The sequence below is a fragment of the Diorhabda sublineata genome, chromosome 10, assembly GCF_026230105.1.
Source record: "Diorhabda sublineata isolate icDioSubl1.1 chromosome 10, icDioSubl1.1, whole genome shotgun sequence".
Lineage (NCBI taxonomy): Eukaryota > Metazoa > Arthropoda > Insecta > Coleoptera > Chrysomelidae > Diorhabda > Diorhabda sublineata.
The window spans coordinates 12,638,824-12,665,192 of record NC_079483.1 but is presented as its reverse complement, the minus strand read 5'-3'; the positions used below and the strand labels follow the sequence as shown (position 1 = coordinate 12,665,192).

Below are 26,369 nucleotides of genomic sequence, written 5' to 3'. Positions count from 1 at the left end.
CCTAACAAAGAAATAAGATATTTTTTCCAATCATTATTTTTAATTTTCAATACTTAAGCCTACATACTTAGTTCAGTAATATTCCAACCTATAACCCTTCCAAATGATAATTATCGTCTTTTTTCTCAAAATAAGTGTTCACGAATGTCGTTGGTGACCGATCTAGTGAATACGCTGGGCGGTCAACCAATTAAAAGTACAAGTCATCAATTTAATCCATAATGATTACTGAAGTTTAAGGAGGAGCGTTGGCCTGATGCAAAAGCACTTTCTTTCTCTTCAAAGTAGTACTTATCCATTACTGTTTTATCTTTTTAAAAGGGGGAAATGTTGCTTTTGGCAAAGTGAGCACCCGTAGTACCCAAAATAGCTTATGTATGTATAATTCTTCAGTCAATATAAGACAAATGTACGCTTTCTATATGCAAATAGCCTCTTTCATCTCTCCATCTTAATCAGATGTTCGTCTAGTATTCTTTAGTGAAGTTTGTCTACGATATTGTAGAATGTCGCAGTTTTTGTCTTCCACAACGACTCACTTATACGATTGTCAAACAGAAATTAAGCGTTCAAAATGAATGAAATTTATGTGAGAATTTATCGATGCAAATATGTTTTTCAGCTTATAGATATTGATAAATGCTGACATCATCAGGTTGAGGTAGGAATCTTCTTAGAAAACTGAACCCTTTCTGAAGATATACATTTTAATTTGAAGTACCTATTGAAGAGCCTTATTTTATGTATGTACTCCTGCTAGTCGTCTTGCAATTGCTTTTATTTATGTTACATCTGAATACTCCAGGCTCTGTGTTTTTTTATTCATTCACCATTATGGATTATTTTAATATTGTTCACAGAGTCATAAATGAATAACATGTCAAATTTATGAGTGAATAAAACAAAATATTTGTTACTATGTATCAGATAATTTATAAATTACAAAACAAACAAAACCAAAGAAAGTGTCCTTTCGAAAGAAAAGTATCCTTTTGTCGAGACTAGAAACAAATTTTATTTTGTCTGCTGAGAAATCTTCTATCGTCTCACGGTAATTATATTGGATCGTGATATAACTAGAGGCAAATAGAAGCTATTTCAAGAAAGCAGAGATTCGCCAATATATGCGATCCTATAAATAAACACGCAAATCACACCCTCCTTCGCTTGCACATACTTGCACGTTTTTCAAGTTTCACTTTTTCCGAATTACATTAAATTAAATTGAGAATTTTCATATGTATCTATTTTTTCGTATATATCACAATTGAAATAATATAGAACAATAGTATTTCAATTTCACACAAAAATATATGCCTTTAAAACAATTTGATATTATTTTGCGATAAAAACATAATTACCGCTTCAGACTCTTAAGCAGCAGCTGCTAGAAGCTCAAGGCACGAGTGGAAGCGACAGGAGCTCTAGCCAACCACATTCTAGATCTATCCAGTTGCTCGCTACGACGACTACAAAATGGACGTAATTCAAGTGAATATGTTAGTTACTTTTTGTGCCCACCATTACCATACAACACAACAAAATTATTTTTCATTACACCCCATAGGATGTAAAAAAAACGTGGTACCTATATTTGTAGTTGTATAAACATATATTTATTTATTATTCGCTTTATTTTTATCATTGAAATTTAGATTCCAATCTATTGATACCACTTTTGGTATAATCCCATAAAAGTTGTACGTTCCCCTACTATGTTTGGTCTCGTCTTCTCGCTTCTTTTGACCACGTGCCAGAAAAACCGACACGAAGCGGAGCGGCAGCGAGGCAAGGCAAGAGAAGGCGAAAAATACGAATGCACCGACCTCACTCTAGTACTTACTCAAGATATACTGATGTTATTTTTACAATGAAATTAATGCGAAATTAACAACTCTGTATACGATAATAAATTTTTAGTTTTCTTCCTTTCGATTTTTCACAACAAAAGCGTTATATTTTTAATAATATTACTATACATTGAACACTTGGAAGAATTGTATTTGGATGTCCTCAAAAAACCGGTAACATTTAAATGAAATTAGGGGATAAACCGCAGAGGAAACTTCATGCGACATTCATAATAACAAAATATGAACCCTCCACTCAAAACTTGATGTATGATGTGATTATTCTATTTGTATTTAATGCACAATATATGAAGGAAAAATGCTATACCGTTTCATATGACTTATTCTCGTTTAATCAAATCACATGTTTTATTGATGATAATAAAAAAATTACAATGTCTCAATCAAATATAACCCCTCTGCCTGCACTATAATTTAGCTGACTTATGCCCTCTTAACAATATCTTACAATAATATAACTCATTTTCCGTAGTGCTAACACGTTGCAAGAGCTGTTTTTTAGTCCCAGATAAATGAACACAACTTGGTACTGCTAAAACTATTACTTTGGTTTTCCAGATAAAACTTTTCAAAACAATTATTCTTTATCACCTCACCTCGTAATCTATTATGTATAGACTCATGCTGGAAACTCAGGCCGAGTTCGTGTCGAGCAACACGCAGTAATTAAATGCTTGCCTTTAGTTGACCCCAGCGCAGATTACAATGAATTGTTGATAAGACAACATGCAGTTGGAGCACTCACAACCGCTAACTCACAAGAAAATATTGAAATGATCTCATCTTGCAAAATCTACGTGTATCTATTTGACAAATAGCGTAGAGTTGTCATATATGCTGAGACGCTGACTGGAACGATGGCCGTCTTTGAACAGGTTAAATTGTTATACTAAAATCTAGTAGATAGATTAATAACCAGCTATGGTGCAGAATACAAGAAAACCATTGATAATAACGTGAAGTATATAAAAGATTATTAAATAAAAGTACGTGTAGTCTTTTTGGGAAACTATTTTTTTGGGCCATCAAAGAGTGTTGCTATTTGGTACATTCCCCAGCGAACGCTAAGTGGTGTCTTCCTCACTTCCAAAAGCGAACCACTGGTCAGGTAGAAATCTATCATAGTCGCCGACAATGTAGATTCCGATAGTAAATGAGGTGTGTAAAATAACGGGTGGTGCCAAAAGAACGCATGAATTTGAGTTGAGTAGTGGGTGTGAGAGAAGCGGAGTGGTTTGATACCTGATCCCAACACAATACTTTGTTGGTTGCCTCTTTTCGCACAACTGGATAAGTTATGAAGCAGAAGTTATCTGGTCGTCCTCGCACGGCGCGAAATCTACAAAATGTCGACAGAGCTAGAGCGTCGTTGTCACTTATATCAAAATAAAGGAATTCTACTATTCACCTCTGAAATAATTTCGAAATTCAATATTTCGAAAATGTATTCTGCCGTTCTTCTAATATGTTTAACTACGTGTACCAAATAGCTTAAACAGGCTTCGAATCAGTTAATCAGCTAATCCACATATCAATGATTCGCAGTGTCTGAATATTTTTTTCAATACAAATTAGAAATGCAGGAAAATAGATGGTCAGTTATATTTCAATCTCAAAGCATAACACCACCTATGCTACAAAACGTTGAAGAATAATTTCTCACGAGTTTGAGGGATTATACGATGGTTGTGTGGAAAGTTCATTGTTATTCATTGTCAGGATATTTGTTAAAATGGAAAAAATTGAGTATCGGGCCGTCATAAAATATTTGTTTTTGAAAAGCAATACGCCTATACATGGAGCTGGACACTGTGTAATAAATGTGTAAGTGTAATAAAATTCGGGGCAGCTGAATTCAAACGTGACCGTATCAGCTTGACTGACGAAACGCGTTCAAGACGTCCAGAAACCAACTTCCTATATCATCGAAAAAGTTCACAAAATGAGACTGGATGACCATCGTATTGAGGTTACAGACAAAGAAAAGGCAATCGGCATATAAAAATGACACAATTGTTAGATACTGCCTGAATAGTTATGTATCCGTATGTTATCCGCGCTTTGGATATCGCGTTAACCAATAGCGCATTTGAATAAACATTTCTCTAGCGTTAACGACTCTCAAGCAAAATGAGTCCGACTTTTTGCATCGATTCATAACCATTACATTCCTGAATCGAAAAAACAGTGAATATAGTGGATAGTAAAGAGCGAGGGACCAGAGAAGTGATAGTGACCTTTTTTGGGATAGTAATGAGATTGAGTTCATCGACTATCTTAGAAAAGATTGAGCAATAAAAGGAATATATCAAAAAACTTTGTCATGTTGTTTTGCTATGTTGGAAAATTTCAGTCAACCCCCATGAAGTGTTCAATCAGCTCAAAAAATCCCAAATTTGACAAAAGGAAGTGTTTCTCCCATATAAAAATTTGCTGACGTCGTCACTGTAAAGTTATTCCATATCATGCATTATTACTCTTCAATAGCTTAACATAATCTCAAGAATTGACCAATTTATACGTTACTTTATTTTTACCGTATTTACTGATTTGAAAACTAAAAAAATTGTCTCAATCCTCTTAAATGGTTATTCAAATCAGGTTTTAGGACTTAAATACAGATAGAAGCAAGGTATAAACGTTAAATTTTTGACTCTTTAGAAAATTATAAAACAAACTAACTTTAGATCAGAAACCCAAAATCAATACGATTTAGAAACATAAACATATCAAAACGTCCAAGAAATGAAGAATTGAAAAAATAAAAAATAAAAAACCGATATAGCTCTTCATATAAAAGCATCTTTGAAGTAAAAAATTGTCGAATTGGAAATAGAGCTAACATAATAAATCAAATTGACATTAACAAATACATTCTATTTTCACACACGTTTCTTCCATTAGGGTGGCCCCCGATATCCTCCTCTTCAAGCTTCTAACTACCAACAACCAAAATCAAACGCTCCTTTGAAATTGGATGTATCCATTTCCCAAAGTAGTGTACCGTCTGCAATATCTCCTTCGTCTAACCAAAGTCCTTTGGGTTATAAAGCTCCAGTCGCCAACAGAGGCTGGGCTCCTGTACAATCTCCAGTCAATGCGCCAAAACAATCTCCTTGGAACCAAAATGATTCCAAGAAGTGGCAAACTCAATATCAACCAACACAGCAGCAATATATCGAAAATGTTCAAGAGTTTAGTACTAATTACGGCCAACAGGTCTCTAAGCAAGATCAATATCAAAACCTATACAACCAGTATCAATCTACTGAAATAAATTCTGCACAACAACGTCAATACTTTTCAAATCCTACACAATATCCCTCTCCGCAACGTGAACCCTCTCTACAGTCTTCTTACGGGCAAGGTGGTCCAGTTCAGGTATGATTAAACACTTGCTACCAAACACTAAATATATGCTAGTTGATTCCTATAAAAGCGGATTTACGTAAATTACAAACAATGATTGGAGTTATTTGAGTTGTAAAACTATGACAAATGGAATGAAATTTAGTCCCATGGTATTAAAACTATAAGATCTCTAGTTCTTTTGTGAATATTTCAGTATATATGTTCGTAATTACCAAATAATGTATCATGATAAGTGGTAAAAAATTGTTTCAACACTTACTGGTATAAATATATTTTGAAAATATGTCCAAAAAATTTTGGCGTCCACCATGGAAATCATGTACTTAATTAGAATATTAGCTGACGTAATTGGTGATGATATATACACATTATTTTTAGTATAGTACTCATTTTTTCATTCACTTAGTACTTTATTTGGAGATTTTTTTACTGAAAATCCTATAAATATATTAGTATTAGTAGTTTAGAATTTGAAGGTTCATTTATTTAACAAATCTAGTTTCAACTTTTATCAAATATATCATTTGATAGGTAATCAAAAGTTACTACACAAATTTGATGATTCGTTTTTGTGTTTGTTGACGTAATTATTATGTGCAAAAATAAAAAGGCTACCTTAAAAAGATAAGAGTTACGAACATTGAGGTGCTAAGAAGGATGGGGAAGGTAAATAAAGATCTGAATACAGTTATTCTTTATGAAACAAGAGGAGCCAACAGTAGGAAAATATCGATGTTGAACAATTCAAGAACTTGGTTCAATTAATCAACAACTCGGGCTATTGTTAACAAATGTAGAATAAAAAACATTTGAAACGAATGGAAATGCTAGAAAAAGAAAACCTCATCATAATTTTTACGATTATTCTTGGAATCTGACGTTATGTTACTCTTATATAAAAATTTTAACATTCTAGAAAACATTAGCTTGTGACTTATAGCATTTTAAAATCTTGCTCAATCAATTCTTGTGTAGATAACACACCACATAAAGCAGGATTGGTTAGGGTTACGTGCCAACTAGATGTGATCTGTGTGCGTAGAGTTGATATTCGCGGCGGCAAGCCAGAGGATCGTCTTTTACTGATTTACGATCCTCTCTGAACTGCTTCGCCCATTCATACGCGTGATTTTAACACAAACGTGTCTTCAGTTATCAAATGCAATTTGCGAAGTGTTTCCAAAAGTTTTTTTCTCAGAATTTACTATTTACGTTTATGTAGTATTCCAGTGAACAACGGTAAGAATACGGTATCACCTCATAATTCCATCAAGATGCATGGATGTGCTTGAACTTTTGGAATTAAGTTCTATTTATCCTTCACTTCAAAATCTACACTATGCTAATATGCACAAATTATTTTAAGGGGTGAAAACTACCTTTTATTGTCAAAATTCAGTAAAATGAAAGTCAAAGCATTTAGAAAGTTAAAAAATATCTGTAGGATTAAAATAGAGATCGCATGATGTTTTAGGATACTATAAATTTTTTTCAACCCTTAATCAATGCATTCAAATCTATATTATATTCATGTATTTGTAGAAAGTCTCTTTTCACCAACGCTGATGTTGCCAATGCTATACCAGTTTTTTTTCATATGTACACACAGAAACTTACTAGATACTATTTCAATTAGGGTGGCAATATAAATAGTATAATGTTTTTTTCCATGAAATCAAGGGATTCTATCTTATTTTTGTCATAACCCTCATTTTATATATTACAAAGTCTCATTTGGATAGTTTTTTGAAGTTCTTTAAGAAATATTCAATAGATTTTTTTCGTAAAATTAACCATTTTCCACTCAATCAATTTTCAAGTTTCCAAAATCTTCATTTCACTTAATAAGTTCCACCTTTAATAAATCATAACTGTATTAGATCTACAAACAAAAAAAAACTTTTTTTTTATATTTGAAACAGTTATATTTAACTTCTTCACAGTTTTCTCAAAATTCCAATCACGAATAACTCAAATAGTATTTAATTTTCGAAAAAAAATTCTATGGAATAGTTTGTGATTAGAATGCTTTTTTCTATCGATTCACACGGTGAGTGTCAACGAAAAAATTACCACCCTCTAGTTAGGGAAGTATTCACCGCTAGAGTAAAAACACTTATCGGCATGGAGAAAACTTTCTAAAGTATTTACTATCTAATGTAATTTTCAGCATTTCCATGCGTCTTAATGGAAATCTAAAATGATTTATTAAGAAAAACACTAACCAAGCGTGGTAACACAGATTTGAAGTAAAAATGAAAATCATTTTGCTACGCAAATGTGGAAAAAGTGTTGAAAGTTTCCGAGTGATGACTAAATTCCAAGAACTCAATTACCACATCTCGTACTGTTTCTGCAATTGATTCGTCAGTTGTATCATAATAAATAAATTTCTTTGAAAATATGATACAATTTATATTAAAATTCAAATAGTTGAATGGTAAACGTATTATCTTACTAACAGGAGACGAGAATAATTTGAATATAATCTAATTAATTATTTGCCTGCAAACGTAGATCAGCTTTAACATAATTTGAACCTACGTAAATCCGCTTTTGAAAAATCACTTGGTTTAACCTGCTGTTTAATATTTAGCAAGAAAATTTTTAGAATATAGATATTTACATTCATTGGCTTCAATAACGCTAAATAATTTAATATCTGCTTTGGCAAAAAATATATTGCCGAACTATACAGCATCACAGCCGCTAATTAGTATTTACATTAAGCATTTTATATGTGATCGAATATTTATTATCTAAATAGTTTTATAAATGATTCATGTGAACCCCATTTGTCACATATCAAGTCTATAGCCGAGTTCTTCCCAACCGTTGATTAAAGTGTCTTCAGTAATTGTTGCAAAAGCTGCTTCAATTCTGTTTCTCAATTCCAAAATATAAACGATTATTAAGTTTATTAAGCACCAAGGGTAGAAATAATCAAGCTTTGTTATTAGGGTCTTTTCGATCAATCCAACGATCGGGTACAGTAACGTTAAAGCAATCGCGTACATTGTTATGCCAGTGAAATGGCACACCATTGGGACGGAGCAGAAAGTTCTACGACTCACCTTCTTTCAACTGAGAGAAGAGCCATTTATTAGTACATCAAAATAAGAAGAAGCATTTACATCTCCCTCACCAAAAATAGACACATTACTTTTCGCGAGAATGTAGCACAAAGAAAATTAATTTTGGACGACTTGCATTTGTATAATCTCAAGAAGATTATTTGAGTCCCAGATCCACACTTTATTAGGGTTAACGTGTCCACTAATATGGAAGAAAAGTCGATTCATTATCACTGTATTAAAATTTAATCATGCAACAACAATTCAATATGGAACTTGGCACGTAATCCGTAGTCTGTAAGCTTTCAAACATGTCACAACTGTAAACGGTAGGGTGTTTCATTTAAACTATCCAAATATTCGACATACAATCTTCGTCGTCCGGGGTTCCTCATTTAACAAAGGCTGCGGTAACTTCCAACAATATAATTATCACTTGGAACGTACGTTACACAGAAATTACAGATGTAGTAATTACAAAGTGCCTAGCGGATTGCGGCGGAAACATTTCAGTATCTTTTGCATTTGACATATTTTTATAACTGTAAGCTCAATGTCAATCAAATATTATGTCAATTTCAGGACAAGTTTTTTTTGTCAAATAATTGGATCTTAATAAGTGCGAAATTTTTGATACGTGGCTTCTCTCTTCCAGATACTAATAGAACAAAGGAAATTTGGCAAGGAACTGAAAATGGCCAAATACATTGTAACCTGTAATATCCGATCATCATTGTAAAGTTTTGTTTTCATTTGTCAACAAAATTGAAATGACTATTATGGTCATTTCCTCGTGCTCTGTCACTGTAGAAATGTTAGTTGCATCTCAAACTTGTCCAAAAAAATGATAAAATTGCACAAATACAAGGTAGGAGAGAGCTTTATAGAAAAATGATATTACGCCAGACAACTAGTCACATAAAAATTTTAGTCATAAAAAGAACCAAGGAGATTATATATTTTTTGTCTATTGACATTGCAGGCTGAGCTTATGAGCACTTCATTTCCACATTTTAGATAAAAATGTTGAAGAGGAAGTAAATAGAGGGTTGTTTGGATATTTATCTTTTGTGTTACAATCGTATGAGTGAGTCGTTATGAAGATATTTCTGAAAATGGAGAAAACGGGTATATACCTGTCCCGAATATTTTTTTAAAGGGAATATAGCTACGTTAAATGGAAGAGGAGTTGGATTCTGCATACAAAGACCCGGTACTATTACTTATGACCCTAAAATTTTTGACGGATGAATTCAAACGTGGCCGTTTCAGCTTGTCGGCCAAACACTATGACTACTAGCGATTTCATAAGATTCATCAAACGGTAATTACAACCGTCGGTCGAAGGTTAGAAAGGTAGAAAAGGCTAGTGGCATATTAAAATAACATATTCGCTATATATTGACTCAAGAATTATAGATGCATAAGCTATCTTTGCGTTACGTGCCGCGTTATTGATGCGATTTAATGATTCAGACTTTTCAAACTATTCACATTTGTAAACGAGGCCTGAATCCACCATTACATTCGAGAAACGAGAAAACAGACATAAAGGAGATTGCAAAGGGAGAACCTGCTCCGAAACAAGACAAAAACGATTTCATAGCATGATAAAATTGTGCACGAAGCAAACCCGAAGAGATATCAGCAGTTGCCTTGAACACAGTACCTAAATAGAAGACAAAGCAAATTATTTTAGTTACTATGGATATTATGAAGATGCTAAAAGGTAGAATAATCATAAAAAGCAATGATCACAGATACTTATTATGCCAATTAAGTTCCAAAAATTACGTAAGGCGATTAAAGCGGACGTGAGTTGAAATTACGCAGGTGTTTTCTCGCTTCAAGATAACGCATCTACTCACAGATCTGCGACTACCACGGCTATAATGGCTTAGTGAAGTTCCAAATTAGTTGAGTATCCGCCATTTTCTACAGATGTGGATCCTAGCGATGTCTGGCAGTTTAGATGCTAAACGATGTGTTAATCTTGATGGTGACTATATTGGGAAAAAATATCTTGGCCTATTTTTGTATTGTAAGTGGGTCGGGGGGGAATTGAAGAGATCAGCTCTCGATTCAAACAATTGAAATTAATAATAAAGAAATTAATAAAAAGATGAACAATATATTACTGAAATTTTTACCAAAGATTGTCTTCTCACTTCGAGAAGATATTTTCTGAAAGCATTTTTACTGACAAAGCTTCGTTTGCTTCCCAACCCCCTTCAAAGCTGTAATAATTTCTTTGAAAATATTGATGTTAGAGACAAAAGTTTCGAACAAAAAAATCTCATAAAAAGCTCTTTGATAAAGGTTCTATACATTTTTTACGAAAATCTACTGTTTTGTCTGTTATAACCTAAAATATCACGACAGGATTCAAATAGTATTAAACATAACCTAACTTAACTTAACTTAACCTAAGTGTGTTAGCGATCCTGTAGTCATTTCTTGATTGAAACTTTTTTCTATAGAATCAATATTTTTGAATATATTTAGTAAAATTATTATAACTTTCAAGGGATCTTGGGGATAAACGAAGCTTTGTCAGTAAAAATCCTTTTAGAGATTCTCTAATCAAGTTTTTGCAAGACATTTAGCAAAATCTTTTTTGAACTACACCCGACATTGTAAAAGTTAAATTTAAGACTAACATAATCTCCTTCTACATCTAAATATGAATAATTTAAAAACGACAAATTAATAACTACGTCACATGAATAAAAATAAGAGATCGAGTTTGGAATTTAATAAAATCCATTTATATTCAATTTATCTGTATTTAGAGTCCGCTTATAATAACCGTTGACCACGTATCAGTGACACATTTCTATAAATTCAATTTTTCCGTTTTTCGATACTTTTTGAGTTTTATATTAATATCAACAATTATTAAAGATAGGAATACACATCATTTGGCTGTCGCACACTTTATTTATTCACACAATTCATACGCTTACCAGTCATTTTAATTTCTTCAGTTTTAAGATTTAATTTCTAATAAATTATAATTTTTTCCATTTCAGACGAATCCGCCAGCATCAAAATTTGTTGAACCCCCACCTACATCTATCACACTTCGCTCGCAAGTTCCAGTCAATCAGGTCCCGTCTCCGATATTCACATCTCAACCAGCTACGACGACGCTAAAAGGTTACATTTTCTACTCCATTTATTACAATATATGTCATTAATGCGATGTAAAGTTACAAAATTCCATAGTTACATTCATTTTTCACTCTTTGAAACCAAGTTTAAATTGTTATAAGATGATAAAGAAAAATGCGGACACTAGTGTTAAATAAATCAAATTGACAAGTTCAAAAATTTTTCCGCGATACCTAGTTTTATCGCGAAAATTAACATCATCAACGTGGAATTTAAGGTGAATTTGAATAGGGTTTCCTTTATCTATGTATAAATGTATGAAAAATCTAAATTTAGAAATGATTCCATTTTGTATGTATCCAACATAATAACGTTTCATTTCGTTGAAGGTAGGTTATAGGTTATAGACTGAAAACTACTTTTATGAAGCCAACGATCACCTAATTAGTCCTGCTAATTATTACATTATTATTACATATTGACCGAAGAAAAAATTGGCGATTCGTACGGAAAATTTAAGAAAGTGGGTACGGTTGTGAAGATACAATAAAACAAATTTTCTTCTAAATTTATGATTTACGTTCTATCTACGAGGGTTGTTTTGAGAGTAAGAACCGCATTATGTCCCTATAGAAGCGGTAATGTGGAAGCGAAAATAATAACTATCGGTCTTAATCAATCAATTATTCAATTTGTAATGAAGTGAAACTCTTTTATATACAAAATAAATATCACAACTCTCCAGGCCTTCAATGGCCATGACTAAATCGCTGAATTGTAATTTTACAAAATCCATGTTTCAAACTATAGTCGAACTCTTTAAGTTCTGTTTTCTTCTCCTTCAACTACTTTCGTCACCACATCTCTCCATCGATATCTGAGCTCTTTTATTTATACCCACTCAGTTATTTTCACTCTTCTGAAATCTGATGTTATTTCAACTACCTTTTCTTCTTCTTCTTCTAATTTTCTCTCCTTCCATTTTCGCTCTCTTGGCAATTTTGTTTCCATTAATTGCCTCAATCATCTGACTCTTTCGGATCTAACAATGTTCGTTATACGTTTCTATATTCGACCGACAACGCTCTACCACAGAGAGATCTCAATAAATGATTCATCGTGATATAAGAATACCAACCATAACGGGGCTTAGTTGTTGAGATATATCTCAACACCTCAACACCCTATAGGGTGTTAAAGATTTTAACATAAGCAAACTTTGGAAAAATTTAACCAGTGGCTTGCTGCCAGGGTTAGTTGTCACATTTATCCCCCTATTTTTAACGTTACTGGAGTAAATTCTTTTTTTAATTTTGTTTTAAATTGCCTGACTATTTGTAGTTAAAAAACTAATAACCTTTTATGGAGCTAAAGAGAACGGTGATTAAGTACTTCAAAACAAATAAAAATTATACATAATCTCAATTTAAAACAAAAATATATTACAATAATAACAAAATTGGCAACGAAAATAAAAATAATAATACCATAAATTAAATTTAAACTTCACTTTATTACAACAATAACAAAATTGACAAAGTTACAGTAGTTGTTCAAACTGTTGGCCGCTTACTTCAATACACTTATTACACCGTTTTGTCATTGAAAAACGTGTCTTTGAGAATAAATCTGGATGGGATTGAATGATTTTTACCGCAGCTTGAATTCTAGCTATTAGATCCTGTTCAAATTCGATGATTGTTTCGCACACTAAGGACTTCATATAGCCCCATATAAAAAAATCGTCAGGTGATCTTGGAGGCCAACAATTGGGTTCACCCCGACCAATTTGCTTTAAAAGTTTGAACACCCTATATCTCAACAACTAAGCTCCGTAAGTGTTCATATTCCTATATCAAAATGAATAATCTATTGAGATCTTTCTGTGATAGAGCGTTGTCGGTCGAATATAGAAACACCCTGTATATATCTTCCACGTGAATCATATTCCAATTTTATGCCTTCCAGAATTTTTATAATTAATCTCATTTGCTACCTTGGATAGTCCTTTTGCTCCCAGAATATTCTTTAGGGACCACATTGTTCTACAACCCTTCGCAATGGGATTTTCTAACTCTTTGGTTTCATCATATGTATTTGTTATCAGCACTACTAGATTTTCGAAAGACCAACTTTATGAAATTATTAATTTCTCGTTTCTAGTTTCCAACAATACTTTGATCTCAATTCTATCCAGAATTAGTCTCATCATAGTTATCAGTTTTCTTGGGATCCCTATAACTTGAGTAACTACACCAAGAACTAAAATTTTTCGTTGTAACTGTCCTATCTCTCTTCCTGGTTCTATTTAAAGCCCCATTAGAAACACACACTGGTCATGTAAGCATGTCGCTTTGCCTGTTCATTTTTACCTTTTTTAATGTACGGTGAGTTTCAAAAGACCAATACTTCTGAAAAATAAATTACGACTGTTTAAAATAAGAACTAATTGCACATTGCAGAGATCATTGTATCAAGGGACGTCAGTTCGAGGTTATCCACTCTGCCAATCTCCTATTATGCCCCCATTACGTTTCATATCTTTGCCAGTCTTGGTAATATGGTTAAACTGCTTCGTTTGTTGCCTTGTATTATTCTTTTAAATGGAATAGATGGAAGTGTAAGAAAAGATGAAAATATGCGCGAGTAGTGTAGGATTTTTTATAAGGAAATGAAGAATTTTAATTAAGAAAAAGATCTGGATGATTTAGTGAGTTACGTTAGCAGAGCAAAGAATTGACTTACATAATCTGTTCCTAATTCAATTTCTTAATGGAAACCGCTTGGTAAATTATGTCAACTGGTGTAACGGTCCACCAACCGCGTTATTTAATGATGAGATCTACAAATTCATGGTTTGACAAATGTGAATGGGTACTGTATTGCAAACTGAAATAAATACTTTGTAATTTAATTTAGGAACATAAAGTTCTCTTCCTTTATAAAATAGTTCTTACATAAAAAAATAACCCTCGTACTCATAAAATTTAACACGTTTGAGGTCGATAAATTGCCAGGATTAGAAGAAATTTTAAATATTAGATTTAAAGTGAAGCCAGCCACCCATAATATTTGTGACTCACGTGGTTAGTCGTGATATAACCTGTATAGCAATGAATCATCATCTTACCCTCATAAACATTATTTATTTGAAAATATTTTTCACTTTTGAACGATATATTTATTGACCGTTTTCCTTTTATAGTTAAAGTCAATCCGAAAAATTTACGTGGAGACTTAAAGTGGCCTCCTGAAGACGTAAAGCAAAAGATATATGAAGAAACAGAGAATATTAACTCTAGTAATAGTTTCCTTTCTATTCAAGGTGGCAAACATCTCCGAGGTGACTTGAAATGGCCTCCAGAAAGTGTCAAACTTCAAGCAGAAGAAGAAAATAGACTACGATTAGAATTGGCCAAAGGACCTGTGTGTAGGCCACGTAAAGTTAAACGGGATTATACGTCATTTTTTCAACAACACGCTTTGAACTTCAGTTATCCCGGGTATAAAGTTCCTCCAGGTACTCAATTCTACAGGGCAGAATAACAAGATGATTAATTTATAAGGCCCTATGTTCAATTGCAATTCTAAAGAGGGCGGAATAACTCTGAATCAATTAATTTCACTTGAATTATTGATTTTGAGAGCTTCTTAAATCGATTTATAAATATAAAAGCATTATTTCTGTCCCATTTAGATGTTTTAAAAAAGCAGCTGTTTTATAATATTTTTTTCATGAATTAGATATACGATTTTTAGTATTTATAGCTTTATTTGAATGGCTTTTGTAAAAACGTGTGGCAAAACTATAACAACCTAACTTGAATTCTATTTTCAATTTGTTCATACTTAAAAAACGAACAGCTTTCTGAGCAAAGTTGATTTCTACTTTGCACAACGTTTTTCTAAATATATTTAAACAGTGACGTGTTTTACTCAGAAGGAATGATTTATTGACGTGCAATTCTATGAATATATATTTGATAAAAATTTTACTATGAAAAATGCTAGGCAATCTCGAAGCTAGTACTTTCACCACATCCTTAAAAGCAAACTTTAACTTCGTAGATAAAATATCATTATCACATATAGCTTAAAAAATAAAGACGCTCGTTTAACAAAGACAGTTTCGTTTGAGGAGATCATTAACATAATACCCAACTGTCAAGTGGTAATCGGTTATTATAAGCAATAACGTTTCTACCGAATAAAATTCGTCGTTGAATACGATATAACAACAATCTATAGTTTCTTCACCAAGGAGAAGAGCAATACATAATTGCCTTTGTATCCTCTTTTCTTTTTAAACCATTGATCAACAATTCGGTGCGTATTAGTTAAATGGTCTTCGGTTGATTAATTGGTCTTCTTCATTTTATTTCTTCTCATTACACACTCATGAGTGTTACTGCAGTATAGTTAAAAAGGCGGACTATTTCGCAATGGGATTAACTAACGTCTTCCTAGGCCTTAATTGTATTTTTGTCAATCGGATTTCTTCAGAAAAACATCAAACGTTAATCATAGGTTGTTTGAAATATGATCATGATATAACCCAAAATCCAAGGACAAAAAATGATTCCTTCTGGGTGTACGCCCCTTATACATCACTGAGTATAGATGTGCTGCTTTGAAAATGTATACTTTGATTTCGTATTTCATATCCCATTGCAGCAATGTTTTTATGTAAAAAAACGTAAATTAAATGGCGTGTAAAAAATTATTTATCACTTATTTCTTTATTTGTAAATTTGAAATACTTATATAATTCATTCTTAATGCCAAACGACTAAAATAGTGTTTGTTTTAATACGCTATCACATTCTTTGGAGTGAATATAACAATACAAAAAATATGTATATATGTATATAATAAACATTGTAACAAACGACATCTGTTGCATTTAATTTTCCTTTCACCTCAAAGATAGTTGTATCATATGATGAAAGAGATACAGATAATTTCTAATTCCAAATAAAACTTTCACCATCAATCTGAATACGATGTTTAGCAACTAAGTTCTGGAAATGTACCAATAAACGATAAGAAAAAAAAGTTTGACTCATTTTTTAATCCATCGCGATTACGAGTCTGACAGTAAACATCGTTTTTCAAAGTTGACATTGCCGAGTTCAAGATGTAGGACTCGTCTTTGAATAGTTAAGTTCTGGATCAAATCCGTCACTTACCAGAGCCGCTTTGAATCTTCTACCACTACTAATTCTTATCGGACGTTTCCAACTCGCGATCCTGTAGTTCGGCTTTCAGTTTGATTAATTTCAGGTCATCAAGTCTTTTAACCATGTTCATGTCACTATTTATTCACAATACACCACAGGGAATTCGGAAACCCGGAAAAATTCACAAAATAATATCAATACGTTAGATTTGTGGTATCAACACATCAAAAAATACAGAATGATTTCCAAATTATGGAGCCTTCTTGAACCTGGGGCTATAGCCTCCCCAAGCCGCTGGCTTAATCCGGCACTACCTGGGTCTTTCACAGCTCCCCTTTAGGCCTGCAGCGCCCACAAGGGGGCGATAATGGCCACCTTGGAAAAGACTGCTATAAAGGTAACAAAATCAAGTACGTATTGAATTATTGAAATTATTTCTATCAGAAAAGAAAATTAGAAAATCCAAAAAATGTTTTAAGCTAATAAAAAAGGTTGATTTTTTGAAAAAATTTGAACATGATAACTTAGTAATGTAAATACGTATCAGAAAGTGTAATTGTTAGAGTTAGTGTAGTGGTATTAATTCCTATGAAAAGTTTGTGATAAAATCGGAAATTGTTGTTAGCAAAAATAAAACAAATACATTTTTATGAATGAAAAGTTTATTATTTACTGTGTATCAGACATATGGACAAAAACAGGTGATATGTCAAATAATCCATTAATTTTCATATATATATATATATCAATATCGAATAAAAATTAACAAACAATACAAAATAACCATTTTGTCGATTCAATTCTTGGAATAAAGTTGAGCTTTCCGCTTACGATTAGCTAGCATATCATAAAACGGATTATGACTAATACTTTGAGTTAGTCTATGCATCCATTCCCTTCTCTCATCGTCGTTACTCGCCGACATCCTATATACAGTGTGTTTACCTTCCACAACTTTACCTTCAGAGTCTGTTTTACATGCTTTAATAAATTCAGCACCTCCACTAGCATATAATTCGAAACAAAACTGTTTTTGCCTATCGTAACATTCACGTATTGAAATATTTTCCAAGGGAATGATTCCTCTAGGTTCTTTGTCGGTGGTGTATTCAAAATAGTACAGACAATTATCATTTAAAATAAACCAACGTCGTTTCCAACTCTTGTATCTACCACCTTGTTTCCACAACCATCCTTCTTTGTCTGGATTGAAAAAGGTATGCATAAGATCGTTACCATCATCTTCGGGTATTTTAAAAGGTTCGGCTTTAATACTGTCATATAGACTCTGAAACAACATAAAAAGTTCTATAATAACAGAATTAACATTAAAATAATTGAAAATATAAGACAAATGGGGCTAAGAAAACTGAAAATTTTTAACATCAACCGATACATGAAGCATTTATTGAGGAATTTGATAAAATTGTTTCATGTCTTGTTATTTTATTTAATGAATAAAAAATCAAAGCAAAATAAATCAAGACATAACTTTCGAAATTTGTGAATAAAATGAGAACATAAAAATATAGTTTGCGAAAAGATTCAACCATGTATACCAAATAAAAAATGATTTAATTTATTGGCATGAAGTCTTGTAACGAGTGGTTGCCACTGTGAAGGCTTTAGCTTCAAGTGGTTTAACTTTTAGGGGCTTTGACGGAAAACTTTGCTGTCTTGATAAGAGAAATTATTCAATTACTTTTCAACGCATAGCGGAATTTGACCCGTTTTTAAGTTAAAATATTGCCCAATACAGCGGCAAGGGAAAGGGATGTAACAATTATTTAAGTTCTACAATATGTGATGAATTTATTGAATTGATGGCAAACAAAATTAAAGATAAAATTCAAATAAAAAATTTTCTTAAATAATTGTGGATTCAACACCAGATATTTCCAACATTAATCAATCAACTTTCATGATTTGGTACGTTCAAGCCGATGGTACGCCAGAGGTCTTCTCGGTGTACCCCAAATGTTGGTCACAAAATATTGCAAATGCTTATTAAACATTGTTGAAATTAATATATCAGACTGCAGGGGCCAGTAGACATTTACAATGGGTTACAAGCCAAAATGAAATAAATATGTCCTTTAGCAGAATATATAACCTGCTACACACATTGGTTTAACCTAGTAGGTGAATGTGCCGCTCATGCACTCAAGAAGCTTGTTTGTTCTTTGGTCTCCTTCAAGAAATTTAAACATTTTTTGAAGCTACAAGTTAAAAATGGGAACCTCTACAAGAGCAAACACTCCGTGGCAATGAAACAAAACTACTATCAAGAATCCATCGGCCGAGATGCTTGTAAAAGTTTGAATTTCCAGAAACTCTCGATGCTTTGATTGTTATTGAGGCCAACCCAGAGGAAAAACGTTCTACGGTATGTGAAGCTAAAGGCAACAGATTCAAATTAGAGCTGCTTTTATGATCATTTTTGGGGTTTAATTTTGGTTCATATAAACAATACCAGCAAAAAATGACAATTTTTTGATATTTTTGTACAGTTTATACGATGTATGAAAGTCTAATTCACATCATTTATACAGAAAGAGAAAATTTTAATAACCTTGAGCAGCAAGTCTTAAAACTGTCACAAACCAAAGAATATTAAAAAGAATAAGAAAAGGATTCGAAAGAGAAAGCTCACAGCAGATGGATCTTGTCGGGAAACATTCAGAGTGATAGGATTTTTAGTAATTGTAGACATATTTGACGAGACGAAAATCATACAGTAATTTTTGCAGTGAAGTACCATTTTTAAGAAACTTGATCAATTTGAGCTCAAAATAGAGCAAGTACGTTGGTAACAATTTATTCCGGTGATTTGGAAAAGTGTTTTGTGGACGAATGTATCTACCTGAGTTCTTTAACAGAGATAGCTAGACATTGAAAACTCCCCCGAACAACTAATGCAAATAAAGGTTCTGAGAAATGAAGAGCTAAAAACAATTGATCCAAACGTTGTCAGAACAAAATTTGCAAAGAAAAATGTCGGCAAACAATAATTGCTTAAACAGTGAGCAATCGAATAGGTACCAAGTTTCTGAGGACTTATATTCAGATGGTTGAGAACCGCCATTTGCTTTTTGCTTAAAAAATGAGGGACGATGAGCAACCGTCAAGCTTAAGAATCCCCATCATGTATCGTCTTATTTGAGACAACATTGATTTTTTCTCGCGCATCAAAATAATCATATTGCAAATGTTTGTTTTAGTTCAAAATTTAGCGATTATTTTCGTTATTCTCGATAATTTGTTTTGGTTTTTACCCTATTTTGCAGAAATATGTTATATTTTTTGACCATAAAATCTCTTGCTTATCTTTATTCACCCAGAATTTGTCGCTGGATTTGAAATTAAAATGATCTAAATTAATTTTAACGCACCCGTTTTAACACTAAACTTTTATCACCATTTCAATTTGAACTGTATTCTTTGTTATTCGCCAAATAATATTAAATATTTCAAATGTCAACAGGAAATACTAATTTTACGTGGGTAACTGGTAAATTTTGATATTGTAGTTATCGCGAAAACAAAATATGAATTCAAGATTAGAATATGTGACGAGATTCACAACAAACATTTTTGTTTGTATAATCTTATTATCTGAATTTCCCGGAATTATGAATGCACAATTTTGTTTCGAACCATTAAGTTTGTTTTAATTTGAATAGCACTGTTTGAAGATATACCCTAAACCCCAAATCACTAATTTTTTGCATGGCAACATGAGATTTGTGTGCAGGGGCGTTGTCCTGCAAAAACAAAACACCTTTGGATAGCTTTCCGCGTCTTTTCTCTCTAATTTGTTCCCGTAGAGTGGTCAGCAATGTCGAATAGTAATCTCCTATTATTGTTCTACCCTTATGCAAAAAATCAAACATGATCACTCCATGGCAATCCAAAGAAACTGGAGAACTAGAGTGTCGCCATTCCATCGATTGTTGCTTTGTTACTGGATCGTAGAAATGTACCCAAGTCTCATTCATAGTAACAATTCGGTTTAAGAAGCTCAGATCGAACGCGATGCTTCTACCCTTGCACGCTTTTAGTTAACATTCAAACATTTGAGGATCCATTTTACAGTAATTTTTCTCATGTTCAAATTGACGTGAATTATATGATAGACGCGTTCGTATGAAATATTCAGTGCTTCAAATATCCGTTTTAGTTCAATTCGACGGTCTGACAAAATTATGTCACGAACTGCATCGATATTTTCGTGGACTGACACAGAAACTGGTCTTCCCGATCGGTCGTCATCTTCAATGGAAAATTTAACTCTTTTGAAGCTTGGAAGGACATTGATCACCAAGGGTATTAAGCATATCTTCGTAAATCTGCTTACCTCTTAACAGGTAATTGATGATGCTCGATACTCCAATTTTTCAATTTTCACAATTTCGGTGGACGTCTTTTTTCTCTTAATTTATTGCGTAACTCTGGTTCACTTTTTTGACGTCAAACTTTACACCGACACTTCTAATACGTTATTGTTTGTTGCTAGGGTAACGCAATATTTCGTTTATGCATGTAACTGGTCTAGGCTAACTAGATATCAATACACCCTCGTAATAATTAATTACTTACCACTAATAATTCCTTTGGTAAATCTTGTCCTTGATTAATTCCCCTATTCATATTAATAAACTGTTCTATTGATGGTTTTTCTTTGACACTTGGGTTGTGTAAGCTTGTATTAAGCATGATAATGGCAAATGAAAGAACATAACATGTATCTGAATTTTCAAAAATGTTATTTTCTCCTTGACATTCGCAGTAGCGTTTTGCAAAGCACTCCATCATCCTATCGATCTTTTGCGCCTCGCCTGGCAATCGAAAACTCCATAGAAATTGCCTTGAAAAATAAAAACAAATAAAATAATAATTTATATACTGAAATAGTGTGCATGTGTTGCATATGGGCATGATTCTTCAAATATGTAAATTATTAAGTCGGTACCACCCGATGCGTCCAATGTTTCCAACGTTGGTCGTTAGTATGATTGGACGCATCGAGTGGTTGTAGCGAGCATGTCATTCGGCGAATGTTTTGTTTCCAACGTTGGTATTGGAACTTAGGTTCATATAACACACGTCAGAGGACTACCCAACATTGGAACGAAGTTAAAACCAACACTTGTGGTCCAACTACCAAAGGTGCCAGTTTATTGTAAAAGAATTTAAATCTTTTTCATTTCTCGCAATCATTTATTTAGGTACGCTTAATTCTACAATTTTATTTGAATACGTTTATACAGTACACACAAATGCGTCAGTATTTACAATATATTTTTCATTTTTTCTATGTTGTCTGGTGGGTATTCGGTAAGTAAATTGTATTTTCTCCTTCATATAGGATTAATCAAACCGTTTTAAGGAACGATTACCTTACGTACGTAAAAAGGTAATTGTTGGACGTTATTTCGATTACACAGCTGTAGAGTGGAATAACGAACAAGCCCTCGAATTTGTCAACTGTATGAAAAGTATCCTATTCTATGGAATAGTAGGCACCCAGGCCATAAGAACAAAAACCTTTTTCTGGATGCTTGGAAAAACTAGCGAATGAATTCAGTACAAAAGTAACAGTGATGACTTTGAAGAAAAAAAGGGAATCACTGATGTCGACGTAGGTACTGAAACTTTAGAAAGAGAGTCATCGTGTCAGAAAATCTCATCTCTTCATAAGAGCTGTGGAAAATAAGAGACCATCGCTGAATTCAGGAATAAGTTTATTTCCAACATTTATTACACAAAACAAGTAAACGAAGCAATATTATTATGACATGGTATTGCTCCACTTTTCATGGCATATTCTGCAAATTCCCATTGAATATCTTCCACTTGGTCACTGGGCCTCCTCGGTATCCTCACAAGTAGTATTAATGATGTCGACCCGCTTTGATCATTGCGCCATGTTCCGGGCAGGAGTGTAGAGTTTCCTCAACGTTCTACTTTTTCCTAGGAAAGTATGCAGTAATGAGCAAGTCATGGTCATTTGAGCAGCTTTATCTGATTGTAAAGGCATTGGTGATTTGAATACTCAGAAAACTTACGCCAAAATACCAAAGACGTTCTCCACAACTTTGCGCAAATTTTCTCTTCGGGCTCGTCACTCCTTCAGAGCTCGAAGAATTAGAGTCAAAAGTGCAACGTCCTTCCATTGCTTGTCTAGTCAGTTGCTATCTACAATCATCTAGTCCTCAATACGGATCTACTGAAACTCTACAGGATTTAAGTATCCCAACAAAAAACAAACTTCTTGACTTTTATAGTAATGTTGATGAATTCCTAACCAAGGAACCTTGTAATGTGTGAACAGGTGAAAATAGTACTTATTTGCAGATTTTAAGATAATTATATGTACATTTGCCGCCTACTCCTTTCGTAATTCTGTTGATTTCTATTTCGTATAATAAATAGAGTATTCAAGTATTCTTTCTTACTCGTATTTCATATTTCAGCATATCCATAATGGCGTTACAAACATCGGGTATAATGAGGCTTACCGCCAGCTGTCATATTTTAAATAGATAAGCAAAGTAAAGGAATCCACCACTAGCTAAGAATAGAGGAGTGACTGCTAACTGCTTTTGAATCGGTATTGCTTTCCTCATGTTGGTGTCTTTTCACCTTATTTTTTCCACTAGCTAAGAATAGTGAAGAAGAGTGTCTGCACCGCAGTAGCAGGTTTCGTTGATGGTTTGACGTCGGTGTGAGAAATGTGATTATTATCAACCAAAATTGGAACCAGAAATGCTGTGATTTTTTTGAAGTCCAACTGCTTTCTGATGATTGGACACTTCCATAGGCGACTCCCAATTTCCTGAAATTTGGAGCAATGTGAAGCACGCACCTTTCGTTTACAATGGTATATTATCCTTTTTTCAATATTTCCTACCACTAAAATCAATAAAAGCGTCGATAAAAGATCTCCTTGAATCATTACTTCTTTTGGAGAAATCTTTTAGAGACCTTTCCTTCAGCCAGTATTTTCATACACAATTTAGTTTTATTAACATCACTAGTTTTTTTGGAACTGCTAAACTGCACAATGCACAATTTCGTTTCGTAATCCAGCTTAATGTCGATAAACAATAAGTGTAGTTCCTCTTCCTAGTCTAGAACCTCCCTGATATTCTACAGTACAATTTCTTTGTGGTATAATTCCGCAAACCTGTCTCGAATAATTCTGACTCATACCTAATGAGTAACGTCCAGCAAAGATATTTTTCTTTCATTCTAACTATAAGCTCATGTTTTTTTGTTTTAATAGAATAGTTTATATCATTGCTCCGGGTTTTGAGTAGTTATTGATTTTTCTATAATTTCTTCACTAATTTGCAGAGTCCTTTTTGAAGTGCTGCCTTACCTGTTTTTAACTGTTTTACTATCTGTTCGTTCAATTTCATACCCCTATAAAATTGGTTAGCTCAAGTCAAAAAAACAGACTAAAAATTTATCGTTAATAAGGGGCTTTTAGGTGCATTTACAGTTTTTGAAAAGTTCAAATAAAAGATCTACCAGGTTTTTAAAAATTGACGATTGTGCCTTTTGTTTCATGTGAGAATTAAGTGGTCATTAAGTGAAACAGATTCTACTAAAAAAATATTCCATATTAAACATCAAAAATTTCTTGAATGACTTACTAGAAGTGGTGGAACTTGATGAATCTGGTGCTTGTCCCAATATGAAAGATCGCATTTAAAATCGATTTTTTATTTTGTTTCTCAACTCATAATTTGGTTAGGCTCTGCCGGCTTTTGATATTTCATCGAGCATACTCTTATCTAATAGTCTCAGGAATTATCCATTTAAACAGGATTTAAGTGCTCATTAAGTGCAAGAGATTCCAGCCAAGAAGAATTTTACATTCAACTTCCCAAAAATTCTTTGAATGACCTTTTTTCGTTCACTTAACTAAAAGTGGTGGATCTTAATGACATTGGTGAATGTCTCAAGGTCAAATCTTATTTAAATCGATTAGATATTAGAACAAGCACCCTTCTCATCAAGGTCCACCACTTGTGGTGAATTTTTGATGCTTAAATGTTTAATATGGAATAGTTTTTGAGAAGAATCTGTTGCACTTAATTCTTATGTGAAACAGAGGGCACAAAATAATTTTTGTAAAGTTTGAAAAACCTGACAGACTTTTATTTGAATCATTCAAAAACTATGAATGCACCTAATATTTGATTTGCACACCTTAATAGCATCTAAGAAGCCACTTATTTACGATACATTTTTAGTCCATTTTTTTTACTAGAGCCAGCCAATTTTATACGAGTTAATTTTATTATTCCTTCATCATATAATTTTCATATTTTGTCGTCTATTTCATCATTTACCATTGACCAATTCCTCAAACTGTTCAGCTCATTTCACTAAAAATGTCTTTGCGAATTTGTTAATTTTTATAATCATTAAGAATAGTTTTTGGAGTATTTGCAAATAAGTTTTTTATTCGATGCACAATGGTGTCATTTTTTTAGGCTTCAATCCGGTTCCTGTGGTGATATTTCGCGTATTTTTACAAACTTTATCTTCATGTCGCACCATTTTCAACTAGACCATTAGGACATAATTGATAACGCAGTTAAATATAATTATACCAAAATAAGTTGGTAGTTTTACAAAATAATTTACTTCTAATAATTCAATTCATTCTATAAAATGTATATTTTCTAGTTATTCCTAGTTGTAACGACTTCTTCCCCATGCTTTATGGAACAATAACTATTCCTATTTCGCATTTCATCCCTACTTTATGAATTTTGGTAAACATTTAAATAAAACGTACATACCTAGGGCTGATCCCTTTATTCGCCTTCGATCCATTTATAAATCAAAACAAATATTTACCATCACGTCACATGTGTATATACACAGTAGAAGCCCTAATTAGAGAGTCATCTCAGTATAAAAATGGACCGTGCACAAAGCACGGTGATTAATTACTTGCGTTCAAAATAGTTTATTCAACGCAGCTTTACAAAGATTTGATAAAAAAATTAGAGGAATCTGCAGTAAAATATGGCATAGTGCAAAGGCGGTGTCGTGAGTTTAAATACAGTCGTGTCTAGAAAGAGTACTGACAACCGCTACTTCAGACGAAAATGTGTGACTATTAGACAAATAGTTGAAGATTGTGGTCTCTTATACCTTGTAGTGAATAATATACTGACTACCAATCTGAACACGAGAGCTTGGTCAGTAGGATGAGTACCACGAACGTTAAGAAGCGCACTCAAGCAAACTCGAAAAGACTTGTTTAATATCACTTCCAACCCGAAATAAAATTACAATCAAAACAATGGACTGAAAAGAGAGAACCGATTCCAAAGAAGGCAAAGATCGTTCCATCTGTGTAAGGTCACGACGTTGGATTTTTGGGATGCGCGTCGGAGGCTATTCATAGAGAAAGGCTGCAGTACTTATATATCACAATGGTAAACTGTCCGTGGTACACAACAAATCAATAGGCCAAAGTGCTACCGAGGTAGATTCATGGCGCTAGCTTATCTAATCTTATCGTGACAGTAATGAAAAGTAAAAACGAATCATTAATCAATTTGTATTTTAAATGGTTCAGAGGCAAAGCCCATGTATTTTAACTTCAAATTAATACCTATCAATAAAACCTAACTATATTGTGGTTTAGAGTTTACATATTTTGTTATCTACTACTTAGAAAACATTAATGTATCGATTTTACGAATAGTTCTAACACCAACTATTCAGTG

At 33.0% G+C, this 26,369-nt stretch overlaps 2 protein-coding genes across 6 annotated transcripts in view; one reads left to right on the top strand and one right to left on the bottom strand.

Moving 5' to 3' along the window:
• The window catches only part of LOC130449459 (uncharacterized), a 48,930-nt gene extending 31,669 nt beyond the window's left edge, over positions 1-17,261 (top strand). For 2 of the 4 annotated variants that reach the window (XM_056787280.1, XM_056787279.1), the window contains 3 exons: positions 4,776-5,252; positions 11,350-11,476; positions 14,637-16,324. In XM_056787280.1, coding sequence (XP_056643258.1) covers positions 4,776-5,252; positions 11,350-11,476; positions 14,637-14,977 — 945 coding nt within the window. In that variant the 3' untranslated portion in view covers positions 14,978-16,324. Of the gene's footprint in view, positions 1-4,775; positions 5,253-11,349; positions 11,477-14,636 lie in introns of all 4 variants that reach the window. The other 2 variants (XM_056787282.1, XM_056787281.1) reach the window with 2 other exon arrangements.
• LOC130449460 (cytohesin-1) overlaps positions 17,256-26,369 on the bottom strand; it is a 27,960-nt gene continuing 18,846 nt past the window's right edge. For both annotated transcript variants that reach the window (XM_056787285.1, XM_056787284.1), the window contains 2 exons: positions 21,211-21,478; positions 17,256-17,899 (listed from right to left, as the gene is read on the bottom strand). In XM_056787285.1, the coding sequence (XP_056643263.1) occupies positions 17,408-17,899; positions 21,211-21,478 (760 nt within the window). In that variant the 3' untranslated portion in view covers positions 17,256-17,407. The remainder of the gene's footprint in view (positions 17,900-21,210; positions 21,479-26,369) is intronic.